The 21,242-nt window shown below is 37.7% G+C and overlaps 1 protein-coding gene across 2 annotated transcripts in view; it reads left to right on the top strand.

Annotated features, from left to right (window-relative positions):
* nmd3 (NMD3 ribosome export adaptor) overlaps window positions 1–14,490 on the top strand; it is a 64,191-nt gene extending 49,701 nt beyond the window's left edge. For both annotated transcript variants that reach the window (XM_072572707.1, XM_072572705.1), the window contains exons 11-16: window positions 2,108–2,253; window positions 4,114–4,226; window positions 5,961–6,033; window positions 8,412–8,518; window positions 12,903–12,973; window positions 13,716–14,490. In XM_072572707.1, coding sequence (XP_072428808.1) covers window positions 2,108–2,253; window positions 4,114–4,226; window positions 5,961–6,033; window positions 8,412–8,518; window positions 12,903–12,973; window positions 13,716–13,849 — 644 coding nt within the window. In that variant the 3' untranslated portion in view covers window positions 13,850–14,490. The remainder of the gene's footprint in view (window positions 1–2,107; window positions 2,254–4,113; window positions 4,227–5,960; window positions 6,034–8,411; window positions 8,519–12,902; window positions 12,974–13,715) is intronic.
* Window positions 14,491–21,242: the final 6,752 nt, after the last annotated feature.

Here is a 21,242-nt window from a genome sequence, read left to right as displayed (position 1 = left end):
GTTCTGTGCCTTAATCCAGTGCAATCTTCTTTTCTTGTTGGGGAATAAGGTGATGGTAATATAATCTGCTTTCTCCCAGGTGCTGAGATTTAATGTGGGATGTAATCGATTAGAGTTCCCATATTTACCTTTTTATTAATGTTAGAGGAGAGTTATGGCCTGGGTAATTGCAGTATATTTGGAAACTTAGAAATCGTATGTTGGTGCCCTTAATAGTTATCACAAAAAAGGCTTCGCTAATGAATCATTGAATTCACTGTGACTATAATATTTGCGAGGGAGGAAAGACCTTGCACTGGCAAAAGAAGCCCTCAAAGATCCATCTCAACAGAAAGCTCTGGCTGGCACTTAAATTCTCGGCAATGGGAAGCAACCACTTAAGAATGAAAGTGACCTTCAAGTTAAAGCTTTCACAGGAACATTATATATTTTGTATCTGTACAGGTACTACATACTGGCAAATCTCCATAGCAAGATATTTTTCATTCAAGGGCAGCCATGTGTGGAAGTGTAGAACGGAAGATTGATTTTAGCGAGTCTACATGCAGATACTGATAGAATCAGCAGGTTATGTTTGTAAGCAGCTGTGACACTCCTCTGTGCTGTGGCCACAATGGAGGATTTGAAACCATGAGAAAATGGCTGAAAAATGTTCCTTTTTTAAGAGAGTAGAAGTTGTAAGCTATTATGTACCTTAGGCTGGCCTAATTCTATGCGCCTTGAATATGGAGTGAGTGGACTTTGAAAAGAAGTGCAAGTTGTGATTTATACATTTTCTTACTATGGTAAAATTGTTGGCTTAGTTTCTTGACATTCCGGTGGGGAGACAGTTTTTATTTGTCTCTATCCTGATGTAAACTGATAGAGATAATTGAATTTGTAGAGCTACGATCCTACTATCAGGTCATCGATGCCAAAGCTTTTCACTTAATGTCAATGTGACTGATTTAAAGTCGATCATGTGAAGTTTTATATACAGATGTACTACTGCTGCAGGTACACACTGACAGTTAACAATTATTTTTCATCTTATCCCAGAGTCTGATCAGAACAAGGCCAATTTTAATACATCGTAGAAGTTTTATATATATGCCGGTGCCTGCCCTAGAATTGTAATTATTGCAGAGTTGAACCACGATGCAGCATTAATGATTCATTGGTTGAGCCCATCAACCTGTTTTAAAAGAAATTGAAGGTTGTATGCAATGAAGGGATTCTGACAATCTCTAATCAAAGGTTCAGCCTGAATATCTATGTATGTTGGATTAGATTTGTTGTAAGGGAAATGTAGTTTGGCTGACAGTAATTTAAACTGATGTAGCATAACATTGCAATTGCATTGAATGGGGTGAACCAAGTGGTGAAAAGTGGCTCGTAATTGAAACACTGCTCACAATGAGGTGTAATTCATGGTTGTTTCTGAGTAAATATGCCATTAGTGCTTAATGAGGTGGCTTTGGGACCTTCCTAGCTTTTCAGCTCATGTATTTATCCAGTGCTTTGTGCTGAGTTAGTGATCACATTCAGTTATATAGTTATTACAATTGCTCCTAATGTTGTTGATCTCGGGTAAGCTCAAGTCTGTCTCAATTTCCAATATCATTTCCTGGAAGATGTATGTGGAAGAAATGATCAGCATTGACTCTGACACCTCAACTGACTGGGCCTCAAAAACGAACATTATTCTCTTTCAATTTGGCATCTGAATCTTTTGTTAAATTAACAACTTCCTTGGGCTCCAAATCAACTGTGTGGCTTAAAGTTTTAAAGTGTCAAATTGGTTTGTTTTACATTATTTTGAATTTCATTTAGCTGTACTTTCTTTTGGTTAGTTCAGTTGACTAGATGGGTATCTTGTGGTTGAGAATAACATCAATACTGAGTTTTCTTTTCTTCTGGCTGATTATAGACTTAGGATCTGCCTTCTAGCCTTGCCTCGACTGACAGACAATGGCAAACTATTCTTGACGAAAGCTGACAAGAAAACAATTCCACATATGAAGAATTGTCAGACAGTGAGACTAGGCAGACCATGTGGCATAATTGAACTCATGTTACAATATACGATAGCTAAGATTGAAATTTACCTTTTTGTTATTACTTGCAGTTGCTGAAATTGATGGCTCTACTTATTGGCGCTACCCCTTTTACAGCCTCTATCAGCCTGGACAGCTGGAGGAGTTTATTGTAATGGATATTGACATAGTTGGAGACTGCAAGCGTGTTCCTGGTGCAGGCACAATATCCACCAGAGTAAGTAAAGAGATCACCTTTGAAAAGGTGTGATTTTCTTTCCATTTGGCATCTAAGAAAGCCACATCCCTTTGCAGAAAGGAACATTTGGAAAAGTGGAGTTTTCCGTTGTATTGTCAGCACTATTTTTTTAAGAAAAGGCTGCCTCTGCTGACATGGTGCATGTTTGGTAAAAAGGATAAATGTCATGGATTTTTTTAAGAAAGCAATTAAAAGCTAGCAAATACACAAAAATGAAAAGATTTGAATGAAAGCGTATGTATTTTCAAAACAGTGTCAAGCAAAGTAGTTTCTCAAATTTGTTTTGGAGTTGGCTTTTTGAGGTATGCATACACAGTAATTATTGGCGGATCGTTGGAGTCAGCAAACACTTGGAGGAATAAAAAGATTTTTAAAAATCGTTGTGCTCTGCTGTCTTTTACATGTATCAGACACTTTTTCTCATATTGCATTGAGAGCACCCTCCCCACAACGACCAAAACCACCAGTTGATAATGAAATTATGCAGGAATTACTTGGAGAAGTTTTGCTATTGAACAAATCTATGCAGTCATTCCTGTGTATCTACAAGGGTTCTGTTCCTGAGAACCCTTGCGAATGATGAAATTTGCGATTGCAGAGCTCATTTTGAAAATGGCTTTAAAATCGCAGATGCACAATTTTTGCCAACGATTTGATTTTTGTTATTTTTTGGTGCAGCTGGCGAATTTGCAATTCATGGTTTTGCAGATACAGAGAATGTATTGTATTATATGTGCAGCCCTCTATAAATCATACTTCGCTATTTTTAACAGTTTCATGGCATCCAAGTAGATGTCGATAATACAAGGTCTGCCTTAAATTCAGTGCTTCAGTGCAATTGGGTGTTCACATTGGAGAATAGGGAATGGTTTTTAAAAAAAGAGCAAATTGGACTCAAAGCATTAACTTTGTTTCTTTCTCCATCACCTTGTTTTAATTTTTGATCTCCAGCATCTGTAGTGTTTTGCTTTTATTTGAGAAGCTTCTTTACACTGCAGTCAGGAAAGTAATGCTCCAGTATTATAATGAAACACATGAGTCTAATTATTTATTTCCAAAAGTAGCAAAAATGTGTTCAGTTGCTTTGTATGCCATTAGCAAACCTTTCATACATTTTCTTATGTTGTACTATTGCAGCTGCGTAACATTTGCGGGACATACCTCTGATTTTTTTGTTGTAATCATGAATACATTAAAGTAAATATAAAAATAAATAAGAGCGAATAGAATGTGAAGAAGAGATTTACAAAAGTGGTTCCATGGATGAAAGAGTTCAGTCACGAGGATAGATAGAGGTTGAGACTGTTGTTGTAGAAAAGAAGCCTAAAAGACCATCTCATAGACATTTTCAAACTCTTGAGAAGTCTGGATAGAATAGATAGGGGAAAACTGTTCATACTCATAAGAAAATTGAAAGGGAGAGGGCCAAGTTTTGAAGTGTTTTGCATTCACTTGAGCAAAACTCTTTCTCTCAATTCATTTTTGGATGTGAAATATAGATGGTAGAGGCAGACTAAATTGAGGGCATTCAGTAGGGCATCATTTCTTCGTGTAATCATCCAATGTGCAAAGGTTTGAGGAAAATACATTATGAATGAGCTGTATGACTGAGTGCCAATGGAAGATTGTGTAAACACATTGGGCTGAATAACATCCTGCTTTGTGACCGTTGTGGTTGTGATTTCTGTGACATATGAAAATGTCATGTATTGCAGTACCTTTTTATTGTTCCCTGTAGCTAAAATTATCTTCTAGGGGAAAGAATTACCACATTCTAGGGGAATTCAAATTATCACATTGATTTTGCTTATAACTTATTTTTTTCAATTTTCATTCTAGCACACATTGGCTGAGGTCTGGGTACAGAAAACATCAGAGATGAACACTAACCAACAGTACCATTGCCGTACTCATTTGGGGCATTTGCTTAATTGCGGGGATCTGGTGTTGGGGTCAGTAATTTCCTATATTTTAAAGAAAAGTTTATTTTAATAGTTATAGTTAAAATTACAGATGTGCGATTTTTGCCCACAGATGTTGATTTTTGGTTTTTTTTGGTGTAGCTGTGTGAATTTGTAAGAGTTAAGATGTGAATTCTCTTTGTTGCAATGTAATGTGAAGCATGTTTTAAAGTGCATAAGCTAAAATCTGTGAATGTATTGTTTTCTTTCACAAGTTACTCATTTAACATTCATTAACTTTAATCTATGTTCATGAGGTGTAAAGCACCTTTTAAACTCATTTTTAATATTTAAGATTAAACATTTGCAAATGTTGAGTTTTCCATCAACAGTGTTCCTTCATGTTTCATTATTTTTCAGTCATGCCATTATTTAGAATAGGAAAACTACTAGTACTTTACCAAATGTAGCCTCTTGAACTGTAATTGGTGTCCCAACGGCCACTAAGTGGTGGTGCTGTGAATGCCACTGAAGTCTGTCAGCGATTTTCATTTGTAAAAACATTTTAAAAAAGGACCATGTGATGCATTGAGCTTGCTCCACCAGTCAGTAATATTTTGGATAACAGTCAGCTTAATTTTACTTTTCTGTCTGACTCCTATACTCACTAAAGTTACAAGAAACTACAGGTCTTTGTTCAATTACACCATATCAATCGCATCTACAGTCATAAGCAGTTCTGATGAGTTCCAAATCTAATTGTTTTCAGGTGCATTTAGTTGTGTTTTTCACTTAAATTTTCGTGCTTCAGGGGCTTTTGTGTGGTGTGGAGGTAATGTCCCTACCCTGGTCTGGGAGGCCCAGGTTCAAGCCCCACCTGCTCCAGATGTGTGTAATAATATGTGAACAGGTTGATTAGAAAAATAGATTTAAAAAAAAATTTAGGGCATCCTAAATCACCTAAAATATTGTTGCTGTTATGTTCTAGATTTGATCTTGCAGTGCAAGCTATCTGGATCCCACAATTTGATAATGTTCTGTGCATTTTATTTAAGTTTTGTCTGTGATTTACTGCAAATTCTTTATGAAAGCAACCTGGCTGAATTGTTTCTAATGCTAAACGAGACACAGTCAAGAACCTTTTTATAATTGCCCATATCACCAGGACCATAGAACCCTACAGTGTAGAAGCAAACCATTCAGCTCATCAAGTCATCAAGCATACCACCCAAGTCCACACTCCTATCCTATCCCAGTAACCTTGCATTTCCCATGGTTAACCCACCTAACCACACAACCTTGGATACTATGGCAAATTAGCATGGCAATCTACCTAACCTGCACATCTTTGGACTGTGGGAAGAAACTGGGGCACCAGGAGGAAACCCACACAGCTGGGGGGAAAACGTACAAACTCCATACAGACAGTTGCCCAAGGCTGGAATCAAATCAGGGTCCCTGCTACTATGAGGCAGCAGTGCAAACCACCGAGCCACCATGCTGCTCTCAAGTTAGGTTCAATTTAAAATTTGTTGTCCATTGGAGGATTGGGGCTAGAAAGGAATCAGTGCACCCCTCTAACTTCAGTTGTAACAATATTCATGGGGGAATAGCAAATTAACACATGGCTGAACAAATTTAAATGGCTAAGGCAGCTCTGGAAGTATTTAGAATAAATGTATGGTTGTATGAAAGCTATAGCTATTGTTTGCTGAATTAAGTGGTGATTGAATTGTTTGTGTCTGGCTGCTGAAACATATGAATAATATTATTTTTAATTTCTAGGTTTGATTTAGTTAATTCAAACCTCAATGATGAGTATGTGAACAAAATGAATGCTCAACGTATTCCTGATGTGGTAAGAAACATCCTCATGCAATATTTTAAAAGAATATAAATACTTTGGTAAACATGGAGCTTTTAAAGATAAAATTTAGTTTTTTTGAATAAAGGAAGTGAATGTATTCTTAAACTCAATGTTGTGATGGGAGTTATTCAGTGGCTGTGTATCCCTATTAACAAATTAAACATCGTACTGGTAATAGTGAACAATATACTGAAAATGCTCCACTCTGAAACTCTGATCCAAAAGCTTTTGACTAATTTGGTTTCTCCCTTAATTAGTGCTCATTTTAAAGTGTGAAGAAACCATTACAGTTAATATTTAAAACTTATTTTATTCTTGAACATGGCAAAGTTGCAGTTATTTTCAGCCTTGGACAATGATGAGCCTTCATGAATTGCTATTGTCCTTGTGCTACGGTTTAAGGGAATTCTAGGATATTGATGCAGTGACAGTGAAGGAATGGTGACCTACAAATGCAGGGCAGGCTATATTTGAAGGATGATCAGACTAGTTGTTTTGAGGTTTGTGTTCTCCAGGATGTGAATAAGTATAAAAAGCAGATAGCACTGGTCCTGCTGTTTGTGTGAGTAGTAAACACCCATGAGAGTTGGCTGGCACAAATGTTTTGTTTCTGAAGGAAGGTGAGAAGAAAAATCAAAGAACTGTTGATGTTGGGAGTCAGCAATTTCTGTTTCTAGTTTAGGAAAAATTCAGGTCTGACAGCATCTGTGGAGCGAAAACAATTAACGTTTCAGGCACAGCGACCCTTCTCCAGAACTGATCTGAAGAAGGGTCACTGAACCAGAAACGTTGACTCTGCTTCCTCTCCAAGAATTGCGAGAAGATCTCAACATTTTTAATAAAGTTAAAAGTTCTACCTATTTAGTTTCCAAATAGTTGTGTGCCAAATTTATTCATTTTTCAAAATATTATATCAACAGTTCAGTGTAATAATTTTCGTGTTCTTAGTATTGGACAGTGTGGTTATTTTACATTTTTTTATGCAGAAAGTTTTTGTATATTGTACCAATCTGGACCAAATTTTATGTTCCTTACATTGTCCTCATTATGGTCATCAGTTGAGGACATGCGATTTACTTTCTCAGTTTTCTTTGACTTGTTTTTGATTGGCATTAGTGGAACTATTTTTGTTTTCATTTTCTCCTTTTTTTTATTGCGTAATTATAAATTATTTTAGGGACACTTTTCTATGTTGTGGTTCAATTGATACTTTTTTTAGCCTTTCCTAACAATCAAAGTTTGAGTAGTTTGGAGCATGCTGTAGTTCAGTGAACTTAGATAAGCTAACTGACTTTAAACAAAAACAGAAATTGCTAGAGAAACTCAACAGGTCTGGCAGATTCTCTGGAGAGAAAGCAGTGTTAACATTTCAGTCACTGTTTTGTTTCAGATCTTCAGGATCCACAGTTCTTTTACTTAAATAATTTTAACTCAAGGTTTTCAAGTGAAATATTTTTATTTTTCATCTACATCCCAGACTGTTGAAAGAGGTGGCTAAAGAGATACTTGATGTGTTGATGATTATCTTAGAAAATTCTATCAATTCTAGAATGATTTTTGCAGATTGGAAGATAGCAAATGCTACCCTAACTTTTAAAAAGGGCACAAGAGAGAAACCTGGTTACTGCAGATCTGTTAGCCTTGCATCAGTTAGTGGCGAAAAATACTAGAAATTTTATAAAGAATTATTTACCATAGACAAAGCAATGGAAGCTCAGTCATTGAGTGTGTGTGTTTAAGGTTGAGATGGATAGATTTCTGATTACCAGTGGCATATAGACTTAAGGAGACAGTATGGGTGAAACCTTGAGCTACAGAGCCATATATTTTGGGGAGGAGATGGCCTAGTATTATTATCACTGGATTATTAATTCAGAGACTCAGGTAATGTTCTGGGGACCCAAGTTTGAATCCTGCCATGGCAGATGGTGGAATTTAAATTCAATAAAATTCTGGAATCAAGAGTCCAGTGAAGACTGTGAATCCATTGTCAATTGTTGGAAAAACTCAGCTGGCTCGCTAATGTCCTTTAGGGAAGGAAACTGCCATCCTTACCTGGTCTGGCCTACTCCAGAGTATATAACTCCAGACCCACAACAATGTGGTTGACTCTTAACTGTCCTCTGGGATAGGCAATGAATACTATCCCATTTATTAAATGAATGAATATAAATGTGAATGAATATTTCTTTTTAAAAAAAGTATTAGAACATTCAGTCAGCCGTGATTATATTGAATGATGGGACAGGCTCAGCAGCTAAATGACCTCCTTTAGTTCCTATATCCTGTTTTGTTACATCGATCAATGTGAATATCTATAAATAATTGACTAGTTAATGTCTGTTAACCTATAATCCATTTTCCTCTAGGTATTGATTAAAAAGAGCTATGATCGGGGTAGGAGGCAACATCGGAGGAACTGGAAGCTTAAAGAATTGGACAAGGATCATGACGACATGGGCACAGATGATGAAAGGTATGGTTCTGAGGAAGGGTCACTCAATCTGAAATGTTATTCTGATTTCTGTCCACAGATGCTGCCAGATCTGCTGAGCTTTTCCAGCAATGTTTGTTTTTGTTTGAATATGGTCTTGTTTTTCTTGTCAGATCACAATATATTTATGGGGCTATTACTTTCAAAGTAACTTTAAAACAAATGAAAATGTGTTCCTTAAAGCTGCAGTATCAAATCTAAATTGGCCAACCCAAACATTTTTTGGAAAATGTTGCCTGTTGGAATGTATATATATGTGCAAGATTTTTTTTTTGTTACGCCCTGATTATGCTCTTACTGTGTGTACAAAGTCAGATCATTCATGCTTTTTCTTTTGGAAACCCAGGAGTTGAACCAGTAAAATTCACCATTTAATTTTTTGAAAGAATTTAAATTCTAAGAGATAATTGGACACATGCATGCAAAGTTCCTTTACAGAAGTGCTATACAGTGCTAACCTTGAGCTATATTGCCATATGTTTAGATATTTATTGAGACCAATTTTAAAAATAATTTTATCTGGACGAAGTAAAAAAAAATTGTTCAGTACAATAGTTTCCATTCATAAAGTTTTGAACTTTTCAGTTATAATGACACTAAAGCTAGATTTTGTTGTTATTGTGAAACTGGTGGCAAGTTGTGCTAGTACATATTGGAATCCAGAAGTTGCAGACAAGTGATTCTAAGCTCTCCCAGAATTAAACCAATTAGGAGTCACTGAACTAATGTTATTTGTTATTTTAAGCTCTTAGCCCTGCTGTAAAATAGCTTGACATCGTTGGACTTTGTTGCATGTAGTTTCACTGGATTTCTAATAGGGTACTAAGGTTCATAATGCCCTGGAAGAGTAGGTGAATATTTGTTAAAAGTCAAATTTCTCCATTGTGATCAATCCAACATTAAATGATTTTGAAAAGTTCATTTGACATTTCAGCTTCTATCTTAATCCCATCTGTATGCCCTGGGTTATTTTGCTATCTGTAACAGTAAATTGAAAATTTTGTGATTTTTATCACTTGTGTTGCTGTCCCTGAAATAGTTATGATTGGTTGCTGTCCTTGCTTGATGATATCACAGCTGCTGCATGCTTTGTGAACCTCTTGCCTTGGTGCCAAATTGAAATCAGCACTGGGTAAAGGGAAATTAGTGTATCAAGTCATCAGATCTTTTGAGGAATTTTCTTCAAAATCAGCACAAGGTGCAGTTAATTTGTCACTGTCTGCAAAATCCATATGTATTATAATGGTATATAAAGAAGATCTTTCTAGTTCATTTTTTCACAGGTCATTAAGCAGGCTAGACTTGTTAAATAATCAAGCATCTGTTATCACAATGGAAAACTGGCTACATTCTGGCATTGCAAAGTAAACAATAGGAACTGAATGGATTTACTTTTAACAAAATAAATTTTATTTTGAAGATGTCTTTTCAGAAGTTTTCTTAGTGGGAGACTAGGAGCTAAAAAGCAACAGCGATTGTTGTCTACTGAACTAGTTTTAAGTGTGGAAGTAATCAAAAAGGCTCATGTAATGTTGGCTTTTATCTGATGGCATTAGATTGTTTAGCTATTCAGAGAACTTTGTTCAGACCCTATCTGAGTATGGTATTCAAACAGGTGTGTTGTTCGAGGTAAGTTTGCAGTGCAGACGCATCCTTCCAATACCGTTTACTAAATTTGACTTGCTTTCCGTTGAGTCTAACTGTTTGAAGAATGATTTGAGCGGGAATTAAAATGGAAGAGATTTAAAGGTATAGGTACTGTTGCCTTTGGGGAAAGCCAGAAGATAGGCATAATCTTGAAAATTCAGCTAGATTTAGGTTAGATAGACCCGGTCTAAAAGTTGAAGTTCTAAATTGGAGAAAGGCCAATTTTGACGGTATTAGGCAAGAACTTTCAAAAGCTGATTGGGTGCAGATGTTCGCAGGGAAATGGATGGCTGGAAAATGGGAAGCCTTCAGAAATGAGTTGACGAGAATCCAGAGAAACCATATTCCTGTTAGGATGAAAGGAAAGGCTGGTCGGTATAGAGAATGCTGGATGACTAAAGAAATTGAGGGTTTGGTTAAGAAAAAGAAGGAAGCATATGTAAGGTATAGACAGGATAGATCGAGTGAATCCTTAGAAGAATATAAAGGCAGTAGGAGTATGCTGAAGAGGGAAATCAGGAGGGAAAAGAGGGGACATGAGATAGCTTTGGCAAATGCACTTAAGGAGAATCCAAAGGGTTTTTACAAATAAATTAAGGAAAAAAAGGTAACTAGGGAGAGAATAGGGCCCCCTCAAAGATCAGCAAGGCAGCCTTTGTGTGGTGCAGCAGAAAATGGGGGAAATACTAAACAAGTATTTTGCATCAGTATTTACTGTGGAAAAGGATATGGAAGATATAGAAAGTAGCGAAATAGATGGGTGACCCCTTGCAAAATGTCCATATTACAGAGGAGGAAGTGCTGGAGGTCTTGAAACGCATAAAGGTGGATAAATCCCCAGGACCTGATCAGGTGTACCCTAGAACTCTGTGGGAAGCTAGAGAAGTGATTGCCGGGCCCCTTGCTGAGATATTTGTATCATCCATAGTCACAGGTGAGGTGCCGGAAGACTGGAGGTTGGCTAAAGTGGTGCCACTGTTTAAGAAGGGTGGTAAGGACAAGCCAGGGAACTATAGACCAGTGAGCTTGACGTCAGTGGTGGGCAAGTTGTTGGAGGGAATCCTGAGGGACAGGATGTACATGTATTTGGAAAGGCAAGGACTGATTAGGGATAGTCAACATGGCTTTGTGCATGGGAAATCATGGCTCACAAACTTGATTGAGTTTTTTGAAGAAGTAGCAAAGAGGATTGATGAGGTCAGAGCAGTAGATTGATCTATATGGACTTCAATAAGGCATTCGACAAGGTTCCCCATGGGAGACTGATTAGCAAGGTTAGATCTCACGGAATAAAGGGAGAACTAGCCATTTGGATACAGAACTGGCTGAAAGGTAGAAGACAGAGGGTGGCGGAGGAGGGATACAAAAGAGACCTAAGGGGCAACTTTTTCACACAGAGGGTGGTACGTGTATGGAATGAGCTGCCAGAGGAACTGGTGGAGGCTGGTACAATTGTAACATTTAAGAGGCATTTGGATGGGTATATGAATAGGAACGGTTTGGAGGGAAATAGGGCCGGGTGCTGGCAGGTGGGACGAGATAGGTTGGGATATCTGGTCGGCATGGATGGGTCAGACCGAAGGGTCTGTTTCCATGCTGTACATCTCTATGACCCTATGAGATTCTCTACAGTGTGGAAGCAGGCCCTTCGGCCCAACACGTCCACACTGAACCTCTGAAGAGTAACCCACCCAGACCCATTTCCCTCTGACTAATGCACCTAACACTATGGGCAATTTAGAATGGCCAATTCACCTGATCTGCACATCTTTGGACTGTGGGAGGAAACCAGAGCACCCAGAGGAAACCCACGCAGACACAGGGAGAAAGTGCAAACTCCATAAAGACCGTCGCCCAAGGCTGGAATCGAACCTGGGTCCCTGGTGCTGTGAGGTAGCAGTGCTAGCCACTGAGCCAGTGTGCTGCCCCATTTAGTTAAAAAAGGTTGAGCGATTCTCTTCTTTTTACATGAAGGAAAGTAGACATCTGGAATCCATTCAAAAATTAATCTTGATGAGTTGGAATTTCTGAAATTTGAGAAATGGAATATTAGATGTGAATATCAAAATATATGCAGAAAAGGTGGGCAGGCTTCATTGTGGTGGATAAATGGTGACATAGTGGTAATGTTGATGGAGGCTCAGGTCACAGTTCTGGGGATGTGGGTGTAAATACACCAGGGCAGCTTGTGGAATTTAAATTCAAATATGTAATCTAGAAGTATAAAGCTCCTCTCCATAAAAGTGACTATGAACCTATCATCAAATGTAAAAAAAAAAGTCTGGCTCACTAATATAATTATCCTCCGCAATGTCCTTAAGCCACTCAATTGAAGGAAGTTGGGGATGGGCAACAAGTGTACTCTACAATGCACCAAAGAATGAAGAGAAAAGTTACAGATAAACCATGGTTATTTGCATGGCAAAACATCTATAGGAGCTGAACAGTCTTCTCTTCTGAGAATCAGCTGTGTCGTATAGTGCTAATAGTAATTGAATGAGTAGAAGGAAGTAGTTCAGCTTTTTTTTTACAATAATGTGACAGCTTTCATAGCCACCCTTATCTCATGCTATCCAAGAATCAACTGGTTATCGTATTTGTTTTGAAAATTGCCATGGTGGAACAAGCTCATACGTCAATATTTCTCATTTAAAATCATAAATATTATGTTGTTAAATCCATCCATGTATATGAAATAACACATTTCTGTATATCGTAGGCAATACTTGGAATTCCTTGAAGACCTTGAAGATGACGATATCATTAGGAAGAATGTCAATATCTATCGTGGTGAGTTTCACTGAGATTCATGCAAAAAAAAAGTGACCTAAAAGGATATTAATGTTATTATGATAAAGGAAAAGAGAAGTATGTCACTGAAATTTATTTTCATTTTGTCAATCCATCCCAAATCTGAATGGTAGAATTTTGTTGTTCTAACTCAGTGTTGTGGATAAATAACATCTTGAAATCTGTCCAGTTTTCTGGTAGGTATGGAAAGCAATGCCTATTGTTTATCAGGACATACCCATAGATGGCACTAGAGTGCTATCATTTACTTGGGAATTTTGCGCAAACCCTTGGAAACTTGCATCTTGAAGTACAAATAGCGAATGCATATATTTTTAAAAAAAGACTTTCATCTGTTGCAAGTCTGCAGAATTGTTGCTCTGATTCGTAGATTAGATTAGATTACTTAGTGTGGAAACAGGCCCTTCGGCCCAACAAATCCACACCGACTCGCTGAAGCGCAACCCACCCAGACCCATTCCCCTACATTTACCCCTTCACCTAACACTATGGGCAACCTGCACATTTTTGGATTGTGGGAGGAAACCGGAGCACCCGGAGGAAACCCACGCAGACACTGGGAGAATGCGCAAACTCCACACAGTCAGTCGCCTGAGGCGGGAATTGAACCCGGGTCTCTGGCAGTGTGAGGCAGCCGTGCTAGCCACCGTGCCACCCAAAATGTATTAGTTAACAATGTGATGCAAGTTTGATCTTATATTTTAACAACTTTTATTCATAGATTCATCAAAAATTCCAGTTGAAAGTGATACTGATGATGATGGTGCTCCTCGGATCAGTTTAGCAGAGATGCTGGACGACCTTCATATTTCTGTTGATGCCACAGGCGGTGAAGGAGCAGATATGATTGAATGAGTGAAGGAAACCTTCCTGATATATAAGCAGATTCATTTGCTCATAATAATGGTAACATTAAGATTGTTATATCTCATCTGATGCTTTTACTGGGGTTTAGTATACATGAAGTTTTGACCTTTACCCACACTCTGAAGCATCAGAACTCAGATGTTAAGAACTGCTTCAAGTCTCTATAAGGCAGTTAATACACTCTTATTCTGAAAATAACATTTAATCTTGGAATTGATTGAAATCGAGTAAATAAATTAATTTCTAGGTAATGACTTGCTCCCTGTTCGCTTAACTCAAGTGAGACATGAATTATAAGTACATATTGTATAATCTTGATCAATCTGGAATTAGAATGTAGGCAAGCGTTTTGCATCCTTACACATGTAACTGCATTTCTGTTGAACCTTTGAGACTTCCACTTAGTGTATTTGCAAAGTATCTGTTTATTACCAAGGATTAAGTTAGGAGTTGTTTCCATGTGCAAAGATTTTAAGATAATGTTTCTGGAATCTGCTTACAATATCAAATACTAAAAATTCTATATGTGCTCTTTACGGCAGATTTGTTGAATCATAAAGGTTATGAATATGGCTAATTCCTAATTATATTAAACCTTCTTAAAATAAAAAAGTGCCAAATTAAAGAAGTATGTCACTGTCTTATTTCGTGCTTGCCTTCCCGAGTAAAGAGCTTGTGTTTGCAAGACCGCTTTCACTATTTCAGTATGCAGAAAAGCTAATTAAATAGTTTGACATGTCACCGTAATGCAGAAAATGCAACTGTCAATTTGTGTGCAATAACATCCCACAAATTGCAGTGAAATAAACAGCTCAATCTGTCTATTTTTAATGTTTTAAGGATAAAAATTGACCAAGTCAGGGTGAACTTTCTTGGTGTTCGCCAAGGATTGTTTTGCATTCAGGTAAGAAAGTAAACAGGACGTTTTTAACACCTCATTCAAAAGACAACATCTCTGACCGTGCGCCCTTACTTCAGTGCTATAATTATGGTAGGTTGTGGGCTTTGACCTCTAATGTGGAACTTGAGCCACAACCCAGTAACTCAGCTATAACTGAGCAAAGGCTGGTTTCTCTTAAAAATGTGGCTGATTTTTATTTTCAAGAGTAGGAAAATCACTGCATTAATTAGAATACCAGAGTATTGCAAAATTAAGTAACTTCTTTATCAAAATTCTCAAATGAAATTCCCATTTAATTAATTTCATTCTATTGACCTAACTATTGCTTCATAGTTATGGGAGTTATGAACAGGACAAACAGGGCCTCTCATAACTATTGTTTCTTATACTTAGTATCATCAGTGCTCTGCATTCTGTAAAGTCTTAATGTCCTTTCTATGATGGACTATCCAGAATAGCGCATGCCACTATTAACTGTGGCCCTTTGCCTTTGTTTATCCACACTCTTCAGCATCTTTCAGTTGAGTGTATATTTTGAGTGCTTGTTTTCTATCTACAGTTTATGACTTTATAGTTACTCATATGAAAATGCAATTTACCATTCTGTTCCTTTCTAAAGCTGTTGTGGATTTTATGAAGAAATGTTATGGCTGTAATTGAGATATCCATATTGTTTAAAGCATACTTAGAATTTTTTTTGTCAGTTTAATATATTACTTATACCGCAAATGAAATTGTAATTTTTAAGTTCCAAACTGCCTCCATTTCAGATGCTTTGTGGATGAAGAGAAAGTAAATCTCAAGCCCTAATCTTGCAATCTGAATTCCCATTTTTGAAAGGTCAGACACAACCCGCCCTATTGGCCTTCCTAGGATTTTTATAGCCTGAATTCTGATGTTGAATCCTTCCCAAAGACTTAATGGAGCAAACCACACAGGTCGCACTGGTGTGCATATTCGCATCCAGATCTCCATTTCACGGCAATAGCTGCCATATTTTGGCAACTCAATAAAATTTACTAAAACCTCTGACAAGCAATGGAGAGAAGGTAAAGGGTGAGCAGATAAGGTGGTTGATATCTGGGTGCATAGGTAGAATGATAGATGAGGATGTAAGATGGCAAGTAAGTGGATAGATTATGTCACATGTTGAGAGTTTTAGGTGTAATTTGTGTTTGGGTCAATTGAGGATCAATTTTATAGTTTTAAAAGTAGGAATTGGAGTAGGTTTGAGTCCCTCAACCTTTCCAAGGCAGTCATAAGCCTTGGAGTATAACTCAGGTAGGGACTGTTCTGGAGTGTTCCATTTGCCAAGTGATTGTCCATTGGAGAATTCCAGGCAATCCAAGGAATCCCCTAATGTGCAGCTGTCAGGGTCCATGCTATCTTCAACTATCTGAAGATGCTAATCTAGGTACAAGGTGTCTTTTCTTCTGAAGAAATTCTAGATTACCTTTTGAATCAAATGACAATATATCATCCCTTATGGGCTGGGTCAGAGACTGTGTTGGGAGAAATATTGTGTTCTTTAATTTCTGTTCTGTTGTCAGTGAATTTGGTATTTATACATTTGGTCAAGTGTAAGTCTCAGGGAAGGTGATGGCACAGCTGTAATCTATGTTCTCTGTGAGCTGCATGAGTGTGCAACTTGGAAAACTCTGAAAGCCACTGCCATACACAGTGTCAGGTCCATACGGCTGCAAAAACACTTTTTAGGGAACAATGCTGGTACTGACACTGGACTAGGAATCTAGAGGCCCAAGATAATGCTGTGGGGACCTGGATTCAAATCCCATCATGACAGCTGGAGGCATTTGAATTTAATAAATCCGGAATGAAATTAGTCTGTAATTAATGGTGAAACCATTATTGGTTGATGGAGAAAACTCATCTAGTTTCCTGCCTTATTCACTTGGTCTGTCTTGTGTGTAATTCCAAACTTACAGCAATCTCAGTCTCCCAACTGCCCTCTGAAACAGCCTTACAAATCACTCAGTTCAAGGGCAACTAGGAATGGTCAATAAATGCTCTGTTTGCCAGCGACACCACATTACATGAAAATATAAAGTCAAATTTTTGTTGTGGCTGCTCAAAGAACAGTCTAAGAGGAATGCTTTGTTTTGGCTTGGGAGGCTAACCGGCCTTGATGTTATCCAGGCCTCAGGCAGCCCTAGTAACACCTTTTCGAGTTCACCTCTTTCTTCCTGCAACTTGCCCACATTCCTCATGCTATCCCTCTACGACACCTTCTCTATAATTCACTGCACTGAAAATTCAAATAGTTTAACTCTTGTAGCAATTCATAGTTGTGAAATACCTTAAATTGAGGAAATGGAAAATTCTGTATTAATGAAAAATTTCTATGGAGGACAAATGGTTTGTAGCTCCATTTTTTTTAATTTTTAAGAAGAAACAGGTGCAGGTATCTGAATTGTCAATAGAATTGCAACATCTCAGTCTCCAGAGATCATTAAAAGTCTTGTCAAAAACAAGGGGATTTCCACAATATTTCCTGTGCTCAATTGGAAAACCATAGATCTCCTATGTGACTTAATTTTTTTGTAATGTGTAGATTTTTTTTTTTCTGGAATTCAATACTTCAAAGCCAGATAGCCAAGTTAAAAATCAAAATTTCTACAGACATGTTCTGTCTTTGGATGCCTTTATTGTCTATAGAAATTTTAATTTTTAACTTGGTTATCTGGCTTTGAAATATTGAATCCCAGAAGGGATCATTGTAAAAATTCAGAAGAGAAATATGGTTAACACCCGAAAATCTGTATTCTAAAGTTGAGCTTTAATTGCAGTCTTGAATTCATGTCCTTTTAGGCAATGATTGCTGGAGATCATTGATTCATAAATAGATGCAGAGATAGAAGCGCGATTATGATATATCGGCTACAGAACTAGATTATTAAATCAAACACTCACTAATATCTGTCCCCCACCCCCGTGGAAACATTCCAAAATGACCTGTAAAACCATTGCAAAGGTTACATCTACAAAGTGGCCGCAAATACAAAGCAATGGGCAAAGCAATGCAGGCTGAGTAATTCATTCACCATTGGCACGATTGTCAATGTAGGTAAGCCTTGCAAGTAATCTGGGTGACATGCCCTGTATGTAAGGCATGTGGCATTTGGAAGTGCCAATGCAGAAAGCGACAGGACGTGATGAAAGTTATCCCATGAATTGTGATTGTACACAGTCCCGAAGCAGCAGCCATCAAGGTCAGACTTGTGGCTTTGCCTCTGTGACACTTGGATAGATTCTCCCACCCAATGGGGTAACCAGTTGCTGAATCTAGTAATTATGAACTTAACCCTGCACAAAACAATGGATGTTTTGTTGTATTAGGTAATGGTGAAATGGCTGATTTGAGAGCATTGAACATACTGTTGTCCTGTCCTGGCTGAGTCTACAAAGATTCAACAACTCCATAAGATGCAACTAACCAATTTGCAATTTGGAATATGGGAAAATCTGGACAATAGATCAATACATATTTTGACAAAATTGAGTATCATGTTATGGTTCACAACAATGGGAAGAAAAAAATATTCATTTGTATTTAAGTAAAGGTGAGCTTATTCAAAGGATTGAACTAGCATAACTATTGACCTGATGTAATGCCTCAGGAAAATAATTTGAAGTTTATGAAATGATACCATATGAATCGGTTGAAACCTTGAAAGAATAACACTGTGGATTGCAATGCTGGCTGTCTATGGTTGCAAATGTGGGCTCCACTGTTTGGTATTTTCCTCCATGGTCTTCACAAATGTGCATGAAAAGGTAATGGAGTTTGTTCTAAAATTATTCCTTCAAATTGAATTTACAATATATTGCCAACACATTTGAAAGAACCAAAAGAAGCTGCAACTGCATACATCTTGATTCTGATTGTGATTAGTACAGTTAAGACTACCTGTTTGGAGGGATTTTGGGAATAATGTGCAACTTTCCCCTGCCTACAGTTATATTCTCAAGTTTTAATATTGGTGCAGATCATTATCATTGTGTACCTCTTGATGATTACATGTTGGATAGACAGCGACTGAAGCAGATTCAAAGGAAGGATAAAATGCAAAGTTTACAAAGAACACTAAAATCTAATGAGGGATGAACAAAGGTGTCTCTCCCTCTTAATGTAAAATCTGTATGAAGTATGCCCTTTTTTGGTCTGTGTGTTAATGTAGTCTGTAGGAGTTATGTTGTTATGCGGTATGGTTATTGTTATGGTAGAATTGGTAGAAGTTTTGCTATGATTTAAAAATCAGCTTTTACTAATCTAGAGCTGAGAGATCAATGGAACTGCAGAAGCTATATGTTATTGCTGAGGAATGATTATGTACCCATGGGCAGGCAAATGCTGCTTACATTAGCATACTGATGATTAGAAGGGAGCTGCATGAACGTGTAGTGAAATGTAGATGAACAGTTCTAATTGGAAGCCTCAGGAGAGACAGCAGCAGGGCTGCCAGCATAATTAGTTCAAGGAATTTTGCTATGGCTGGACAACAGAACAAAGCAGTGAAGACAAAGCGAAAGAAAACAAAGCAAAGGAAACTGGAAAATACACAAGGAAATACAAAACGATTAGAAAAGAAGCACACTCTGCTATCTAGATTTGACATGGAAGTTATATTACTCACATTTTGTAATTTGTTGCCTAAACATTAGCTTTGGTGTATAAGCTTTTCCTGAATTACTCTTAATAAAGCTAGGGATGCTTGGTAACTGAAACTTTATTGTCACTTCAGATTCTGTTCCAAGTTATGGGAGTTAAATCTCTACATCAAACATGGAAAATAGCTACATGATCATGGGTATTTCCTGAAGTACGATTAGCTAGACAAAATGCACACTTTGAGTATTTTTGGCAAATCAATAGAGAAAAGCCGTTAAAGGTTTCTGAAAGGTCTCTCACTTCCTGGACAGGAGATAGCCCATGTTCACAAGTAGAGCATTTTACTTATGTGGAATCAGTGTGAGTTGTACAGAGGATTGGTGTGAGAGAACAGCATCACCACAATTGTCATTAAAAGTAAGCGTAGGGCCTACATGATGTGTCACATTAATGGAATGTTGTCATGAATGAATGTAGTGAGCTTTATCTCATGGAACTTGAGTAGTGATTTCTGTGCATTTAATGATAGCCTGGACTGGAGACAATTTAAATTGTGTACATCTCCAGAAACCTTCCTTTGTATTCCTGTCCCCTGGATAACACTTATGTTAATAAATGCGAAGTCATCCATTTTGGTTGGAATAACAGAAAAAGGACTATTATTTGAATGCTGAGCAGAGGGACCTGGGTGTCCCCTTGTGCATGAATTACAGAAGGTTGGTCTGCAGATGCAACAGGTAATTAAGAAGGCAAGTAGAATTTTGACTTACATTACTAAAGGGATTCAGGTTAAAAGCAGGGAAGTTATGGTGCAGCTGTTTAGGAGTACTGTGTTCAGTTTTGGTCTCCTTACTTGAGAAAGGATAAACTGGCACCTAAGGGTATGTGGAGGAGGTTCACTAAGTTGATTCCAGAGTTGAAGGGGTTGGCTTATGAGCAGTGACTGAGTGGGTTCATTCATTAGAATTTAGGAGAATGAGGAGGCATCTTATGGAAACATATAAAATGATGAAGGGAATAGATAAGAGAGAAGTAGAGAATGTTTCCACTGGCAGGTGAAACAAGGACAAGAGGGCAAAGCCTCAAAATTAGGGGCAGCAGATTTAGGACTGAATTAAGAAGGAACTTCTTCACCCAAAGGATTGTGAGGCTGTGGAATTCCTTGCCCAATGAAGTAGTTTAGGCTTCCTCATTGAATGTTTTTAAAGCTAAGATAGATCCTTGTTTTAACAATAAAGGAATTAAGGGTTATGGTGAAATGGCAGGTGCGATGAGTTGAAGCCATGAAAAGATCAGCCATGATCCTTTTGAATGGCAGAGCAGGCAGGCTTGAAAGGCCAGATTGCCTACTCCTGCTCTTATGTTCTTATGATGAAATTGTTTGCTTTAGCAAGAATGACATTGGATGCTTACTAAACATAAAAATGAACTATTGAGTTATTAATGTTACTGATACCCCTTGCGACAGTCAGGTAGCTGAAAGTAAAGAACTTGATGTCATCACTGTTTGGAATACTCAAAGCAGTGCTGGTTACAACTGTGGGTCTCAAGAAGCGACAGGTCCATGAATTCCTTCTTGAACTCGATTCTTTTCTGAAAAGTATGTAATTCAAGTTTCGCAAATCCTGCTGGAGGTATGAAGCTCTCTGAGAGCTCTGCTGTGGCCATCGTGAAGAGCAGTGTATGAATGATGAGCTAAGAAAAGAATGAGATTGAGCATATCTGCCACTTGCTACTGATAAGCAACAATTGGATGGATTAATTTTATAGTCAGAACATGTTTAGACGATTAGCTGCTGCATCAGAGTGCCTATATTTGTGTGGATTGATGGAACCAGAGGGCATTTTGA

The sequence above is a fragment of the Chiloscyllium punctatum genome, chromosome 6, assembly GCF_047496795.1.
Source record: "Chiloscyllium punctatum isolate Juve2018m chromosome 6, sChiPun1.3, whole genome shotgun sequence".
Classification (NCBI taxonomy): domain Eukaryota; kingdom Metazoa; phylum Chordata; class Chondrichthyes; order Orectolobiformes; family Hemiscylliidae; genus Chiloscyllium; species Chiloscyllium punctatum.
This window is presented reverse-complemented; position numbering and strand designations above follow the sequence as displayed.